This window comes from Oxyura jamaicensis, chromosome 1 (genome assembly GCF_011077185.1).
Source record: "Oxyura jamaicensis isolate SHBP4307 breed ruddy duck chromosome 1, BPBGC_Ojam_1.0, whole genome shotgun sequence".
Classification (NCBI taxonomy): Eukaryota; Metazoa; Chordata; class Aves; order Anseriformes; family Anatidae; genus Oxyura; species Oxyura jamaicensis.
In genome coordinates this window covers 177,241,940-177,260,448 of record NC_048893.1, presented here as the reverse complement: position 1 = coordinate 177,260,448, position 18,509 = coordinate 177,241,940, and the positions used below count along the sequence as shown (strand labels likewise).

Here is an 18,509-nt window from a genome sequence, read left to right as displayed (position 1 = left end):
AGGCAGCTGAATCCCTCCGAGAGTCAATAATGTTTATATATTAGCCATGTGTTACCCATTCACAACTGAGTTTCCACCCCAGGGAATTTACAGCCTGTGCTCTGATAGATGATGCCATTTCGACAGCGCAGTGTGGATCTCCTCAGAGGTTTGACTTCATCCTATTAACACAAGTGACTGACAGCGCTCTCACCACGTCTGCCAGAGAACAGCAAACTGGCTTCCTAAATGGAGGAGAATGAAGACCCTTAAATCTGCTGTCAGAGCCCATGTCTACATCTGTTGCAAAGAAAGCTCTAAAAAATGATTACAGTGTTTTCACTTTATAAAGTGCAAAAAGTGGAAGAGGATAGAAACTATTATGTAGTTTTCTTGAGGGAAAAAATACAAAACTTCCCACTGTGGCAGAGGTGCATACCAGCAGGTAGAGCCTAGGTATTCAAGTGCTGTTTACAGCAAACCTGTGAGTACCTGCAAGATCAAACAATGTGGACAATGAATCTATCTTAAGTGCCACCCCCAGGGAAGAATTCTGCAGGGGCTGTTCTGATGCCCTGTTTTCCTTGCAGCTTTCCTTCAAAGCGTGTAATAGTTTCGGCTGGACACATGCAGGGCCAGAAAGATCATTGTCATTCAGCTTTGGCTATTTAAAAACTAAATGCCTCAGTTAAATCTTCCCAGAAATAGGAAGGGAGATTTATGCCATTCTAAGACAGTTTCTAGGGTAAATAATATGGGTATCTCCAAAGGCAATTCACCTCTCTGCCAGTGGCAGAGCCTAGTGATTGACTTTGTCTAGGAAGCTAACTTTTGGATGAAATTAGGTGAGGAGTTACGTCTTGGCTATGGAAGTCTCCTGTTTATTCCATGCGATAAACCTTTCCTCTGTTGATTTTCATTATGATTTCTTGAGAGACTTTGCACCCATTAAAGTATTTTTCCTCCCATTCGGAGCAAGGAATTTATGACCACTGTAGCATCTTTTGGCTTCCAAAAAGAGACAGTCCCAAAGACATAAAGTAACAGAGTGCCATTTCTCCTCCAAAAGGGATTGCAAGGTACATTACATATATATATACATATATATACACACACATATATATATGAAGATCACAAGAGACCTTATGTTTGTTGGTTGGTTTTGCAGTGCTTTTCAAGTAAGATGCCTGACAAACTTTCACTCAAGAGAACAGTACATTGTGCTGCACAAATGTTTGTGCAGCCTTCATGCTGAGAAGTTAAAAGGTTGAAAACAATCTCTTCATCTTCGTAGGAGCAAAAACTGTCACCCTGCTTCACAAGAAAAAGCAGGGCACAAAAGCTCACTTCATGGTGCCAATGCTGGAACATCTCTCTGACAATAGCAGTGCTGCCCATCCATCTTGAAAGGCATCATCAACATTTCTGGAGCACCAGACTTAACCAAAAGCCATATAACTTTCAAAAGTTTCATGTAAAAGGCAGTTTCATGTAAAAGGCAGTTTCACTTTCTTATCCCCATTTACATCTGAAAGTAATATCAGGACTCCCTCTCACTGCAGAAAGATTCATTTGACAATGAGGGAACTATGCTAGCTTATGCAGCCCTCACCAGGAGTCCTTTGTTCCTTTAGCACTTTGTATAGCATATTACAGTTGTGGCTTTTCTTACAAGCCTTATGTTTGCTACAGAGGGAAACTTTTAATTGCTTGTGGAGATTTGTGGAGCATATTTTCTGCAAAAGCCTCCACCGCACAACTGTCTAAAGCTAGGAGGGACTAAATGAAGCAACACAGACCAGCCCTTCCCCGTCTTACATACTTGTATCCAGAAGAGGGGAAAAGAAAAGCGCAGCATGGCAACAAATACAATCTGCCTTAGATATGGCAGTATAAGTACCCTAAGTGACATGTTGTTTTACCATCTGCATATCTCATTCACATTCTTTACTTTTAGAATGGAAAATACTTGACTCCATTCAGACTCTCTGACTCTTCAAAGCAAAATGCCCCAAAGACAAAGGACACATCTCTTCCATTGAGCTGGAGTACTTAAATGCTTTATTTACAGTCGCCTTCACATTCCTCAAAGGCCTGGTAAAAGCAAATGTCTCCAGTAGGACTGTAAAATTAAAGCTATTTCAGAGAGTGGGAAGGAGGGAATTTCAGAAGTTCAGGGAATTCTCTGGCAGCTGTCCCACCTCCTAGATACAAATGGAGAAATCTCCTACAGGCACCCAAAGATGCTGGTGCTGAGCCATTAATATTTTTATGGGTCAAAACCTTCACATCTTTGATACAGCTCACAGGCAACAGCTAAAAGGGTCACACATCCATTCCCAAATGCCATCTTGGCTTTAGTGCTGACAGCTGCCTTTATGTCAAGCTGCAAACATCCATTCAGTTATAAAGCCCGTAAGGCAGAGACAACAATAGTAAAAGTCTGAAATGAGGATAAAATGTTCTTAAACTGAAGGAGGAGTCTATTGATGAGGCATAGGTGAGACCCTCTCTGACCCATGGCTTCCTTCTACAGGGTGACACAGCACTTCATCAACCATCCTACATGAAAAATCCAATGATTAAGATCAACTGCTACTCTCTGTCCCATATCTAAAAGACAGACTCTTGTTTTAATATCCTGCTTCCTTTCCATGTACAAAGATCTTTCTTAGATGCTAATGAACCAAATCTTTCAGCAACAGCACTGCCAACTCCTATGAAGGAAAACAAAATCTGAACCCTGAAATTTGGAAAAGCAGCTAAATATGGAGCAGAAAACCACCTTCTTCCTCTCAGAAGATGATTTTTCCTCTCTTAATTGCTGCTTTCAGAAAACTTTGGTATTACATGATTAACGAGGCACTCATTTAATATAACAACAGCTGTTTTCTGTTGTTGGTGTTTTTTTTTAAGATATATGCAAATTAAGACAGTGTGTTTAGTTGCCTAATAAATGTTGCAAACTTATTGCAAACTCCACTCAGTCTCTATGTGAGGGTTGGAGCAAAATTTGCAATAATCTACCATTTTCCACACTACAGCTTCAGTTCCACTTGCAGTAAAAATTATCTTTCCCAAACACTAGCAAAAATATCCTCACCACAGCACACATGGGAAGCATTTCAACTAGAAATCTTTGTATGTACTTACTGAGATTGTACCATTGTCTAGACCTATGGACAGCCTTCTGGTTTCCGGGTTAAAAGACATGCATGAACATGGAGCTGAAAAAAATGAACATGATGATGAAGTTAACAAAACTGCGATTCTCATTTTCTTGAAGTTCTGGAAAGCCTAAAAGTAGCTAGCATGCTTCGTGACGCTTCATCATTTTGCCCCCTTCTAATAGACAAGCATTTAAAAAAAAACAGTGTTTGTGCAATTCAATCAGTCCTACTAGGACACGGAATAACTATTATTTCTTGCTCCAGCTCTTTCATTTTTCCTTACTAAAGTTATCTGAAAACAGTCATGAGGTATGTCATACAGGAACAGTGCTGATGTCTTGATATAAGCAGTACCTGACATTCCTGTACGAATCTTAGTTGAATAATTTAGGTAGGTAATTTGCTATTGCTGTTTTTGTTTTACTTTGGTAACAGTAAAAGAAAGCACTCTAATATGTCAGCGGCTCACATCCTATACCTGCGGTAAGAAAGCTGGCTTGAATCAACGTTAATAGAAATCAACTATCAGCCAATATCCGACATGGACTGTGAGTCCAGCTGCCCCCTACTCTAGTTTGACCACAAACAACACTATTACTGTACCACATACTATAGCCCAGACTCTATTGAAAACTAGCCATCGTTTCTGACATCAATAATACTCTAATAAACATCAGGTTACACTCTTAAATTGCACGTAAGTCAGTCAGTCTCTCGAGGACCTGGAAAGGTATGTATCAGGGGTATAACAGACTTTTCTTGTAAAAACTCCAGAGCTATGCTTGGTTTAATTGAGAAACTGTGAAGCTGCTTTCAGAAGGCAGGGATTGTTTTTGCTGCTCAGCACAACAACGTGCAGCTGGGGGTCCTGCTGTCCCAACAAAACCTTCAGTAATCATTTTTCAGCATCAGTTGCCACAGGTAGCTAGGGGCAGGCATTCTTGCCCTTTCTGCAGTGATAAGCGTGTTTTCTAAACCATATTCTTGTGATAAATATAGAGTACAGTCAGATGTGCTTTTAGTTCTGCTCCCTGCACCCCTTGTTTTCAAGTCTCCATTATGATTACTTGCAGTGTTTCTGTTACTAACATGTTTGGAGCTCCTTCTTTCCCCGTAACCTGTACTTGGTATATTCTCCATCTGAGCAATGCCTCACCTAGGAATAAACACTTCGTAAGTCAGCTGTTCTTCCTCGTTAGTTGACCACAGAGCTATATCAAGAAGAGGACAGTCTATGGTGGCTGTTTTTTTTTTTTTTTTTTTTTAAAATCTACTCTCATTATAGCCCCCCCTGGTATCCTCCTTGTACATTTCCTAAAGGACAAGTAACTGCAAGCAGAAAGCCTACCAGATTCACATCCAGACTGACTGAATTAAACCAAAGAAAAGGCTTCAATTCAAGGAAATTGCTGGGTTGGAAGCAGTATATTATGGCTGCTAACAGTGATGAAATTGCTCCTTTCTGTACCCCTTCCTCAGAAAAGGCAAAGTCAAAGCTTCCCTTCAGATGGTGGTGCATTACTGTTATAATTAAACTTTAAGGGTTGTAGAGAATTAGAAAGTTGTAGAAAAAGCTGACAAAGCAATTTTGAGCAGAGTTAACATCAAATCCTTTTAAAAGGCACTTTATGCCAGAACAGCCATATTCTACATTCTAGCTTTAAAATGCCAGGCGGTGTGCATACATTGAAAGAACTATTAGTAACTCTGAAGATGATGAACAATTCACAAAGAAAAAGTCTCAGGTAAATTAAGCTATTTCAAGAATGCTTTTTCCAAATAGCCTGAAAAACTTCAGATACAAAAGGTGCAAGCAACTGTTTGAGATAGGCTGCCAAAAAAAAAGTCACTTCTGAGTTCCAAACCCACGTGTACATGGTCATGGCAGTGTAAAGAGATTTTGCTACAATTGTTTTCCTAAGGGAATTCTTCAGTAACATTTACTCTTTGGAAAATTAACGTGTCAGCACTAAGCTTATGTCCACACTAGCTACACTAATGTGGTTAAAGTGATACCAGTTGTGACCAGACTGCAGCAGCTTATGCTTTAGATGAAAATTAGACAATGCCATTCAGGTGCTTAAGCATGCAGGCTCATTAAAAGGAAGGGTAAAACCTAAGCTTCCAAGATGTTTAAGAGCCTTTCAAAAATAATAACCATGAAAAATAATAGCACTTCAGAGGCTCTTGACTTTAATGCCTGGCTATGACTTGGTTTTCAGACCAGAAAAAGATTGATTTGAACTATGACAGAGGATGGGTGGGGTAGTCCTGACACAGAGGTCTGCCTGTATTCTTTACCAGGGCGAATACAGATGTATGCTCAGATTTTTGCATGTGGAAACTGAATTATGCAGGGAAAAGAAAAAATGATGTCCTTCATGCACCCAACAGTGCATCACCTCGATTAGAGGCTGACAGAAGTAGAAGAGAAATACAAACTGCAGTGTCTGCATTTTCAGGGACACCCCCACGAAGTGCCAGAAGTGGCATCGTTTAAGGAACACATTTTGCTTTGCACAATTTTTGACCTTCCTCTCCAAAGCAAAGTGTTAACTATGAAAACCATCATAAGACAGACATAATAAGACATTATCTGACTCAAACCCCAGCTACTCTACTGTCTCTCAATAAAACCTTTAGTCATTTGTCCAAGAGAGTTTTTTGTCTAGTTGGGCTTGGGTCTTTCTGTGTGTTTTATTTTTATGCAAAGCTTACATCTACAGACTCCAATGCTCTTTCGTAATTTTGTGAAAAGCAATGTTTTTTTTCTTCCTGTATAGATACCACCCCAAAATTTAAAGGTGACACTTATATCCATGAGGAGGATTAACTTGCTCATCAGAGGCCCATTGTTAATACAGATGTTTGAGACAACTCTGACATGAAGGAGAAGATTAGTCAGACTTCCAGTTCAGCTAGTTTGCCATAATGACAATATTCAGTGTGTATTTTTAAACTGGGGTTCTGCCTGTGGTGGTTTTTGAAAGCACACTGAGTTCAACCAGTGGTTGAGCATGGCTGAATACATTCCACTCCAGCCACCAGACCCTGCGATAACGCTTTGTGCAGTGCTCCCAGAAGGCCTTTTGGTGCTCGACACTGCTGTGACACTGGCTGAGAAAGCCAGCAAAAGACCACAGAAACTATATCCACCACATGGTGTTTCCATTACCCCTTCTCTTTGTAAAAGCTTGGCTGTGCAGGGATCTGGTTTGAACACCCTCAGCTCACTCGAGGGCTGGAAGAAATGATCAAAAATGTGGCCACTGTGTTGTCCACAGTTTTCCGATCAGAGAAACACCCATAGGCAGGAGTCCCCTGTAATTGGGGAATCCCACTCCTAAACAGAAGAAAATGTCCCTAGTTAGAAGCAATCTGCAAGCCTGATCTTTCTGGCAGCTATTTAATGGGTTTCACGATCAGAACACACTTGATGGCCCCATTAGGGTGCAGAGCTTGTCCAAAGCACGTGGCTGGCTCAGCCCAACACCTCATCCTTTTCACCTTCCAGAGTACCCAGGCTACAAACTCAGTTTATAAAAATTATAAAAGTGTGTGTAGGTCATGTGCCACTGTAACCAAAGTCACAAATCATGTTAACGGGGTATCTGTAGGTGGGACCGCCACTCTCACAGCTTGCCAAGCAGCACAAAGACACCACCATAGGTACTACTTATTATTTTTTTTCCATAGAGAACCTCTGGGCAGTTATTGTTCTCTAGACAACAAAAAACAATGTGAACCTAAAGCGGAAGACCGTCAAAAAGGTGATCCATGCAGAAACAATCAAAACAATCATTGCCAGTCAAGCAGAAACTTGTGCAGAGGCCAACTTGGAGCCCTTCCTATGATTTCCAAGCTTAAAGCCATGGCTGGTAACAACGTATATGACGTTGCTTCAGTCTTTAATTATCCTGATTGTTCTTGAAACCGGTGAATAATTCAGCATAACTTAAATGTCTCATGACTCAAAAATTTACCAGCCTTAAGTGAAGGAACAGTGTCAGGTGTTAAAATTCATGAAGGAGCTTTAAAACAGCCCCTTTTGAGTGGCTCTGAATCTACCCAATCTTTTCCAATGTAGCTGTTATTACTGGCAATAATGAGGCCTCTCTTAAGACCAGAGGAAGAGCTAACAAGATTTTAAAATGCAAGCATATGCAAAAACACCACATGGAAAAAGAGAAGCATCAATGCTTAACTGTGAGAAGAACCATTTCGTAACTGTTTGACAGAGGTCCACAAACTGCCACATTGTTAGTTGCTTTCCAATACCTTTTTGAGTAAAATCTTGAACAGAAAATACTTTTGAGGCTTCAAATATTCTTATGAGTTTGCCCATCACCAAAGGAAAGAGATCTTCCTCTCCATTTACCAAATGAATGCTTTCTCAGAGCAGTCAGGCAAACATCAGGGCCACTCTGCAGTCCCAAGCTGCTGCTGGGTTATGAAAACTGTTTAACATTTATACCTATTAAGTATTTTATGCATTATGGAGATGGATGCCCTTTTCCAAATCTAGCCATGTTAGCTTAAAATACTACTTTCTCCAGACAGAATACCTCAATGGGACTTGATAAATGCTCCTTGATCTGTTTGATTTAAGGTCAGTTTCCTTAGCTTTCTAAAGATGGGCTAACCCCGCACATTTGAAGGTAACAGAAGAATATTAGCGTACTCCTGCTGCTGGTGACCTGAGGAGTTATACCCCTATCCTCAACACAGGTTATGACAGGGCAGTACTTTCTTCAACTGCCTCCTGGAAAAATGGACATTGATCTGCAGTTTCTTTTAAAGCATGAACACTCTCTTTGGGAGAGAGGCCTACAGCAGATCATACTGAAAGGATCCATCAGGGAGACTTGTTTTTTCCACATCTAATTGCAGGGGTAAAATGATTCTGCTCCTCCACTGGAAAATCTGCCTAGTATGCCCTCTATCATATTAGCTACTGCAGGATATTAAGTTCTTATCAAATAAAACCATTTACCATTGCACTCTAATGGACTGAGCACATGAAATAGGAAGGGCAGAGTGATTTATACTGGAGACTTACAAAGCTTTATGGACTCCATTAGAGGCAGAATGCAAGCCTACATTTTGAGCTCCCACATTCGTTGATCTATGTTTGCATTACATGCTCATCCCTTGCTAGCATATTTGTGTTCTTTTGCTGCTGTAATCCCTGATGTCTCTTGGGAGCATTAGCACACAACTTGGTAAAGCTTCGCAGAAACCAAGGGGACTGTTCAAGCATTGAATTTAATATGAATTGGTAAGCTTGCAAATGGTCATAAACGTTCAGCTTCATCAAGATCAGAAAAGACATTTTGTAAATACACAGTAGATAATGAATGCTTCCTTATACTTACATGGCATTGCATGGTATATGCTGGGCCAGTACTGCCCGCTGTCTCTCTTCAGCCAGACACGAACGGTTCTACAAAAGAACAAACACAACACACATGAGGAAGAATGAAAAACTATGAAAGAAAACTAAGTGGTGGTGATGAACGTGGAAGACCATCTTCAAAACTGAATTATTTCACTGAGAAGAACAATAAATGCACAAACTCCTACAGCAGGCCTATACATCAAGCTCAGATGGCGATGAGGGTAGCCGATTCCTTGGCATGATGCAGTACTAAGCTGAACGCCTCGTAACAGTTGGCTGCCTGGCAGCCCTCCTCTGATCCATCAGTACGGAGTTACTGAAGTGCTCCAGCCTCTCCGCAAACACATCAGTGGTATTCCTTAGCTAGAAAACTTCCGTAGTCTTTAGGTTTCTCACACTTGTATCATATTTGCAGCCCCCGTCACTCAGTCAGCATGCCCTTCGCACAGTTGAGATGTTTGTTAGTTGTTTCCTGAACCAAGGAGCTGAACTGATGTACCATCTGGGTCATTAAAGATCTATTATTTCAGTTCTCACTATCATTTACTTCTTTTGACCTGATCTCTAAAACTTCTTTCTTAATGAGACTCTCTCTTAAACTTAGAACATCAGCTAATTTCATCAAAACATGAGTACTAATAGTGTCACTAGTTAAAGAAGCTGGGAAACAGTCCCCAGTTAATCTCAGTTGTCGTCTCCTGCTTGTTCCTGCACATCTCACCGTCATCTATATTTCTGCCAGCTCTTACATGCCTTACTGCTCTTCAAATCCTTATCTTCACTGGTTTTAACTAGTGATTGTTCCATCTAAACCTGTATTCCATGTTGTACTGATTTACACTAGATGTGTTAATCTCATCTAGACAACTTGGTTATCCAAGACAGCATCAAGTTAGTCTAGCACAATGCATTTTAATCTATGCCTGTTTATTTTTTTCTACCAAAGTTAGGATAGAATGATAGATACAAGAGGGATCTAAAAAACTATTATTAAATATAAGCTGTATTCTCTAGCAGCAAATCTATAACTTGTACTTGATAGTATTAAAAAAGAATAGCTCTTTCCAGTTACTGAAACACGTGGAAATAGGGGTTTATGGAGAGGACTACATTGTTATTCCTACTGTTACCTCTTTTCCAGGGAAAAACACATTTCATCCCTTTTTACCCAGTAAAAGTTTAGAGCAATACCTTAACATAATATAAATCGATCTGAAATGTTACATGTACAAATCATGTCTGAACAGACATGCCACGTGATAAAATAATGCAATTCAAAAACTAGTTATTTGTCCTGTCAACAAATTAGTGTGCAAACTTCAAGTTACGGGCTGCATTACTCTCTGTTCCTGGATTACATATATCCCAAATCAGTTTTCTCTTCATCGTGCCCTGAATCCAAACTGATTTTTGAGCAGGTAATTCAGAGACCTGCATATCTGGCCACCAAGCAAGCTGTGTCATTTTAAAAATGTCTCACGTGTACACTGCGATGTTGTATGCAGACCTAAAAAATAATATTCCAGTGGGTCAGCAAGCCCCATTGTTAGAAAGCTCTCACAATTACTCCAAACATACAAAATTCAGTGTAACTGCTTCCTAACTGCAATGCCCTTTTGTAAATAAACACATCAGCAGGTCTGAAGGAAAACCACCAATACTTTTTCATCAGCTGCTAACAATACCATTGTACTGTTGATAGTGAGAGGACCAAATCCTCCCGTCACTCCTTGCTTTAGACATGCCATCCTCCCGCAGCCGTGCCCCAGGTCTGGGACACGTCCAGCACAGCCTGCTGAGAAGGTCCCGGCGATTCGGGAAGTGCATCAGCCACCGTTTTACAAACAGATGAGCTCTCGCTAACGTGTTTATCCTCCACAACTGAGTTTATTGTGGGAACGAACATGCATGCACAAAAAAATAATGGGATGAATCATGGGGAACTGAAATAACTCGATCTGAAACTGCCTTAAGGAAATGCATTGATACCCTGTGAGAGACCCGTCCTTCTTAGCTATCCCATTCCATATATTCAGTGCCACTGGTTTCCAAAACCCCAGGCTTGGATAAGGTCGCCTCTCCTTTCCACTTTAAGATTCTGGCAAATAAATCCAGGGAATTATGACATATTACAGATTATTCAACTTTTTCTTTTTTTTTTTTTTTAAAAAAAAAAGGTGGTAGGAGAAATAAGAATCAAATTTATTTGCAAAAATAGCAATAATTTGGATGCTTTGGTGATAGTGTTTTTGTTTTTGAAACTGTACCCACTGCAGAGTCATTGTTTAATTTGTCAGTCTTGTCAAAGTTAAGATTGTTAACCAAGTTATAGTGAAACAGTATTTTCTGCCTACATAAAAAAATGCAACAACTGGTGGAGGTTCCTTGTTAAGAGAGAAACTGCTTTTACTAGTGTATGCCTCTTCTGTAGGCACGTAGTAAATTCATTTAATTACATAGTCAAATATATTTCTATTCAGTGACTGCTCATATAAAATGAGAAAAAAGATTGTAAGAACAAAGAGTATGAAAAGATGTTATCTTCCTCTAAGGTGTCTGAAAGGGAACATAATCAGCAAGTCAGTTCATGTAATCCATTACAGAAATGCTCATCTTCCCAGCAAATCATTTTAAATAAAGAAAAACCAAAAGGTGTTGTAAACAATTTATTTTTTAAATTAAGGATGATTACTATGCATAGCTTCAAAACAACTATTTAAAAGTTATGGGAAGTGTTATAACAGACTTCTAGTATCTATGTATAAGCAGATGTAAAAATACAAAAATCCTCACATCAGAAAATGATGAATCATGACCTTCTTCTCTTAGATGACTGGATTAGGTAAGGACTTGTAGAGGAAGAAGAAAAACTGACCTAGGTTCATTAATGTTTTCTGGGTAATTGACATTTTTCTCAGAGTAGGCTCAGGCTGAAGAACAAACAGCACCAACAACTGAACCCAGAAGAAGCCCTTAGAAGGGAGCGTCTTTTTTTTTCAGCTCAAGTTTTGCACATTTTTGTATACCTCTTGGTACAATACTACCCACTAGATGTGAAAGCCTGATCTTTTGAAGCTTCTAAAGAATACAAATGTGTGAATGAAAACATCCTTTTTTTATGGATATATAGAACCAAGAGTACTTGCTAGCTGCATGGTTATTGGACTGCAACCCAGCACCCACCCAGGTCAGGATCCATCCTTCAACTTCTTTAGAGTGATTCAATTGGCATCACCATGGAAATGAATTGCCCCTTCATTTTGTTGCCAGTGAATTGGCTTGGAAAGGTTTTTTGAACCTGTCAAATCAATGAATACTCTTCTGCTGCTTTTATAAGAGATGATTTATTTTTAAATGAGACAGGCTATGCAGAAGTAATCCTACCATGCAAAAGACAGGTTTAGTCTTCGTATGTTAAAGGGATGTGAAAATGCCAATTTTAAAAAGAAAAATTGCTCTTTCTCTATTGTACCTGAGAGCATGTGTCTCAAGTCCAGGTTACTGTGGTGTTACCAGAAGGTCTCAAACACTGCTTGGCTGTGCATATGTGCAGGAGGTGGGATTTACCTGCTTGGTACTAGTCATGGTGCTGCTGAGGAAGTGCTTACATCCACAGCAACATGCACACCTCAGCGTAGGAACTCTGAGCTTCATCACCTACAGAAACTGATTCAATTACTTGTATGTACCATGGTATCTTCTTTCAGATAAATACATTTTGCCCATACAAATCCTAGTCTGTGCATTTCGGCCACAGTGTCCTCCATGAAAGTCTGTGCAATGCCACTGGACAGGATGCAAAACTTTCTCCTTGATCCCTATTCTGGCCAGAGGTCCTCATCAGCTCACTGCTGGAAGGCTGCCTGTCACTTGGAGCTGCGGAGCTGAGCCTCTGGGACTGACTCCCAGGCAGGGCTCTTGGATTTCATTTAGTGGTTGCCTTGGGTGAGGGCAAGAGGAAAAACAAATACTGGTGCTGCATGCAGTATTGCCACATCGTACATGTCTAAGCACTGTGCCTAGATGTTTGCATGTTGGAGACCCAGCACCACCATTACCTAGAGAAACGAGTTATCCTGTCGGCTCCAGTTCTCCAGAATACCCAGAGAAACACTGACTCCAGCCATACAGATACAGGCTGTGGGTACAGAAATGCAAGGTATTGGTTTTATTTAACAGATCCCACCTCTCTTTGTGAATGTTTTCCTTCCCTGCTCCTGCCTTTTAAAAAACATTTCTGTTCAAGGAGATGCGCGTGTGTAATGGACCATTGCCTTCCTGCCCCTGGGACACTCTGGAGGCCAGCTGTACAAAAGAGCAGGGGCAGCCTTCACTACATACAATTTACTGTAGTATTTGTAGGTATTCCTGGGCTTCAGGAATGCCTTTTGAATAGCATTTTAACATACCCTTCAGCATTGTTTATATGTTAGATTGTATATATGTGTGTTTTCAAACCTTCTGTCTTACTAAAGGTCTGAGAAGGAAGAGGTGACCCAACACAAGGTACAGACTGAGCTATACTCCCATTTGTGGTGAGTGCCTAGCAGAGAAATTTTAACCTGTCACCTTCTAAAGCGTCGGGCTCATCCAGAGATCAAAGCCTGCCCTGTTGCTGCTCTTTGGAAAGGGAGGGAGGTCATCAGTGTTAATGACATTACATGGTTAAAAATAAAGGCACCCCCTTCTGCCAGCTGTCCTAACCACAGAGCTGATTTAACCCACTTAGAGACAAGTTTGCAAACAGGGAAAGGATCTATTCTGGAAAATTCTTTAAAACTCATAGCTAGATATTTAAATGGCAGAAAACAGGAGAAGAGTTTAGCATATTATAATATCCAGGGTTAGTGCTATCCGTCAAGTTTCTGTGTGCCTAGTAGAGTATCAGCACATATTCCCACCATCAGTATTTTAAGTTTTCTTTAGTGTTGAAACAAAAAACTAAAAATACTACCTGTTCCTAGATATCCCATAATAAGACAATTTAGGAGTATTCAAAAGCCACACTCCTGGAAAAAAAGTATCTGGACTGGAAACAGCAAAAGCTTTATCTGCTGTCATTAAATAAACATGACGATAGCAATATTTAAAAATCCAAGCACAGCACTGACAGTTTTACTGCCTTTAACAGACAGACATTGTCATTAGAAGTAAGATAAAGAAAAATATTTAACCACTGCACTAAAGATACCACGGCATTATAACCCTCTCCCCCCACTCCAACTTCTCCAGGGGCTTTTGTGGGTGTGAGATGTGAAGAGCTACCGGCTCCTGTCAGTTAATGATACAAGCCACTACTGGGGTTTTCTGAAACAATAAAAAGACCTTTCATGTTTAGTGGCAGCTCATGGACCAATGCCAGTCACCGGGACCAGTGACAGTTTCATTTCTGAGAGATTTTGCAAGATGTGAAACCAAAAGCCAAAACCAGAACTGCTTTCCAAAGCAGCCTGCGTTTCAGGGAAAACAGAACTTTAATAGCTGAGAGCCAAAACCTCAGGCACCAGGAGGAGTTTGTCTTATAGACCCTCAATCCTATATCTTTCTGGAAGGAAAACAAAACCGGCAAACCCCCCCCCCCAACACCTCCACCACCGTCCCAGGGAAGCCCATGACTGTCCCTCTCAGGCTCACCCATACTGGTCCCCACAGAGACCATCACACAGCCGGACAGTTCTGCAGGAACCATCCAACACTGGGGCACATTTCAGGCTCCGCTCCATTTCACCGGTTTTGTTGAACAAACGTGATTTAAACTGAACTCATCAAGGTTTACTAATTGGACTCTTTGTAAGAGTGTGACTTGGTGTACAGCTATTCATCACTGTAGATCTGTTCTAGGTCCTTTCATAACAAAAGGGCAGGTTTCGTTTCTAAAATGTAGTGCAAGAAATACTGGTTCGGGAAAAGGAGACAGTGAGTGAGAGAAAGATTAAAGTTTTGAAAAGCTGGCTTTATTTCAGGTCTGGTTTTAGGGAGAGGCTCTCTCAGACCTGACTACAGAAATATATTTTGAGAAGATACAGTATCTCTGTTACAAACTCCATCTGTAACTCAGTCATCTGGCTTCCTATTAAACAAAAGCCTTTTGAGCAGCAATAATTTCTCTGTGTGCTTCCCACACCGCAACAAAGCTGTACGAGTGGTACGACCTGGGCCAACTCCCAGCAGCCAACATCTCAAACATCCTCCTGGTGTATCCAAAATCCCACCACCGTTGCCACCAGTCCAGCAATCCTTGTGCACAAAGCTGTTCTCAGCACCGAAGAAACACAACCTCTGCAGGGGAGCTGAAGCAAACAGTTGTGCACAGTCCTAGAGGTGAAGAGCTGGATCTGTTAGAAGTAGCACAGGCACCAGTTCTGCCAGGGAAAGGAGTCTGATGACTCCTTCAATGTTCAAGCACACGGTGAATCCCACCCACTGATGTAAAACCCCACTGCTCCGTTTTTTTTCCATGCCCAGGCTAGCAGAGAAATTTTTATGGCCACAAAGATGATACAGGGCCTGGAACATCTTCCCTATGAGGAAAGGCTGAGAGTCCTGGGTCTGTTCAGCCTTGAGAAGAGAAGACTGAGGGGGGATCTCATCAATGTGTACAAATATCTGAGGGGTGGGAGACAGAGGGATTTGGACAACCTCTTCTCAGTGGTTTGTGGGGACAGGACAAGGGGCAATGGCCACAAAATGGAGCCCAGGAGGTTCCACACCAACATGCAAAAGAACTTCCTCACGGTGAGGGTGACGGAGCACTGGCACAGGCTGCCCAGGCAGGTTGTGGAGTCTCCTTCTCTGGAGATATTCAAGGCCCGTCTGGACGCCTTCCTGGGCAACCTGCTCTAGGGAACCTGTTTTGGCAGGGGGGTTGGACCCGATGATCTTTCGAGGTCCCTTCCAACCCCTTCAGTTCTGTGATTTTTAGGTGAAGCTCATCACTACAGCTCTACAGCCTGGTGCAAAGAGTAGGGTAGGGGAGAAATGATAGAGGGGATTTAGCCAAGGACTTGGTTTGACCATGAGCTGGTGACAACAAAAGTGATTTTTTCTACCTTTGATTTTTCTCCTTATGAAATTTAAATAGCATTATTAAATCTTTGCTTTCCTTGCTTTGCCTCCTGCAAACATCTCCTGTTTCATGCATTCCGAGTAACTGGCACAGTTTCTTGCCATGGACCACAGCAAGACCCTGGAACCCACAAAAATTAAAAGACATATGTTTTATGAAACTTTTGATCATGAATAATCTAATTTTGAGCCAACATCAGCTGAGAAGACAGGGAATGAACTACTCAAGAGTTGTGCAAAGTAAGCTCAGAGGTTAATGACCTTGCAAAGCACTTTTCTAGTTCCTCACTCCTCAGGAGGGAAGCAGCAGAAGAGTCCTGGAATGAAGCTCTGCGCTGAAGTGCACTTGAAGAAAACTGCAGACTTTAAGGACTGTGCATCCACCACCTATCTTCAGAAAAAACACAGTGCACAAAGCAGCGTGCCAAGCAAGCAGGCAGATGTATCAAAAGGTGGGATTTTTTCACACAATGTTCGATTTGAAGGGATTTGAACCATTTTCAAGAACAGCTGCAACTCGCACTCAGATGACACAATATTCTAACTCAAAGCTTGCTTTTCAAGATATTTCCCCACTTAACTCATGCTGCTGTAAACCAAATGCAAATGCATATTGCATAATAGGGAAAATTTTGGAGTTTTGGTAGGTTATATGCAACCATGGAATTACATATCAAGGAAAAACTTATGACTATCAGTGGTACTTAGACCTAAGAGAAAAAGACACCTCTTTATTTAACACAGTTTGGCTTACAAAGAAGTTTGTTGTTTGGTTCTTTTTTTGTTTTATTTTGTTATTTTGTGGAAAGTGTCTCCTTCATTTTCTAGTCAATCTCAGGAGAAGTGGATTTTTATTACTCAGAAAAAAATGATAGCAACATGACAGTTTTTCTACTCAGCTGTGAAACAGTTTCCAGCCATTTTTCAGCTTTCTGGACAAAGAGCAGCACAGTTCAGTGATTTTTCCAGTTACTGGAGCATGTATGCCTGGAAGCTGAGTATGCTCTGCTGTTCAGACACTGGACCAAAATCAGATTCTGACCAGTTTCCACTGCAGAGAATATGGGCAAGTAAAGACTGACCAAAAATGGACTCAAAGTCACAATCACAAAGAAGTAATATGTTACCTTGAGGTTATCAGTGCAAAGTTCAGGATGCCGAGCTGCCTCAGGTCTTCAGCAGCTCCACAGAAGCACTGTAAATCACATGTCACATGAAGCAGTGCAGTGACTACACCACATTCCTGCATAAATGCTGTAGGGAAACTAATTTTATCTGCAAATGCAGGTAAATGCAGGGCTGAAGTTCTCAGTAAGCACCAGCCTACAGCTTGGGAAACCATTCAACACAAAGTGTTATATCACACTTGAATTCTTTTCCAGCAAAGTTTCAAAATTAACTCCCTCATTAAGACCTGTGCATCAATCTCCCTTTCAGGTCTCTGGGGGAAACAAAATGAATTTCATCACTCACTCACCCACAGATCTCCCCCCTCTGCATCCCACTGAACGATTTTCTTCCAGATCAGATGCAGTTTTGGTGCTTCTTGCTCTGATCGATTCCTGTTTGCATTTGGGAGGCATAAACACACAACCTTTTGAAGGTAATCACATTGGATAATTTAATTATTTCAACCCAATTACTTTCACCTCCTTCCCACATTCAAACGTCTAAGTAATGGAAGTTATTAGAAAGATCCTCATTAGATTAGAATAGAGGCCTGCTATGCAATAAGTGACTCAGTGGAACCACGCTAAAAATACCTGGAGCATCAGTGATTTGCAAGAAAGCAAGCCTCCAACTCTCCTCTACATTCCCCATGAAGCAAGAGGTGAAGAACAAGAATCTACCGGGTGATCAGCCTGCTTCTACACTGCCCTGCAGGAACACCTCTCCAGCAGGGTTTTTTTTTTTTTTTTTTTTTTTTTCCTCCAGAGCTTCTAAGGGCTGTCAGCTAACTTAATGATCAATTTTAAGTTCATCATCTAAGCGTGCTTCACTCTGAAAAAACAAATTCATTACACAACAGATTTAAAATAAGATGCTTTTAAATCTTTACGGTGAAAGCTGGATATCCCCATTTCAATATACACACCATCAGCATTACATTTCTAAGAAATAGTATTTGTGTATGGGCTACAGGGAGAAGATTGATATTTGATCGCAAGGACTAAATGAAGTCCCTAGTTGAAATTTGTAACAAAAATGACTGACAGATGGGGCAGAAAGAATTGCCTCAGTTTTACTCTTCATTCCCATTCTGCTCCAAAATGATACCATGGCATCAGCGAGAAAACATCACAGCAGCTGAGAGGAGAGATGAGCGCTGAAGAACAAAATCTTGCAAGTAATAAAGGGATATGGAGGAAGACGAGAGATCCTGGCTCAAACAGCCATACCCTTAGGCCTCAATTTATTTTTCATATAAATGTTTCCCTTGGTTAACTATACAGTGCAGCACATGGTGAATTATGTATTTACTGCGGGGGAAGGAACCCACAGTTCTACTTCCACAGGATGATGCTCTCTCAGCATTTTAATTTCTGGGTGCAAGTCATCTGCATCATCTGTTGCAAAAGAGCAAATTAAGTCGTGAACTACTTCACCACTTCTTGAAGGATATTTTTTAAACAGAGTATGACCATGTATTGCAGATATTTGAGAATACTAGTGTAAGTGTACCAGAAATAGGGGTCTGGCCTCTAAAAGTCAAGAGTACAACAAAGTTGTAGGGGAAAACCTGTTTTCATGAGTTTTTTAGATTTCAAGGACAGCATCAATCATACTCTGGTGCAAACAAACTCCTTTTCAATCCAGGAGCTTTTAGTCCCAACACCCACATAGCTCCCATTAAAGTTGTTATCTCCCAATTTACACGTGTATTTCTATCACTATAT

General features: G+C 40.9%; 1 protein-coding gene across 3 annotated transcripts in view; it reads right to left on the bottom strand.

Annotated features, from left to right (window-relative positions):
- WDFY2 (WD repeat and FYVE domain containing 2) overlaps window positions 1-18,509 on the bottom strand; it is a 59,998-nt gene that overhangs the window by 19,260 nt on the left and 22,229 nt on the right. For 2 of the 3 annotated variants that reach the window (XM_035323474.1, XM_035323486.1), the window contains exons 2-3: window positions 8,525-8,592; window positions 3,133-3,206 (exon numbers count right to left, since the gene is read on the bottom strand). In XM_035323474.1, the coding sequence (XP_035179365.1) occupies window positions 3,133-3,206; window positions 8,525-8,592 (142 nt within the window). Of the gene's footprint in view, window positions 1-3,132; window positions 3,207-8,524; window positions 8,596-18,509 lie in introns of all 3 variants that reach the window. The other variant, XM_035323478.1, reaches the window with a different exon arrangement.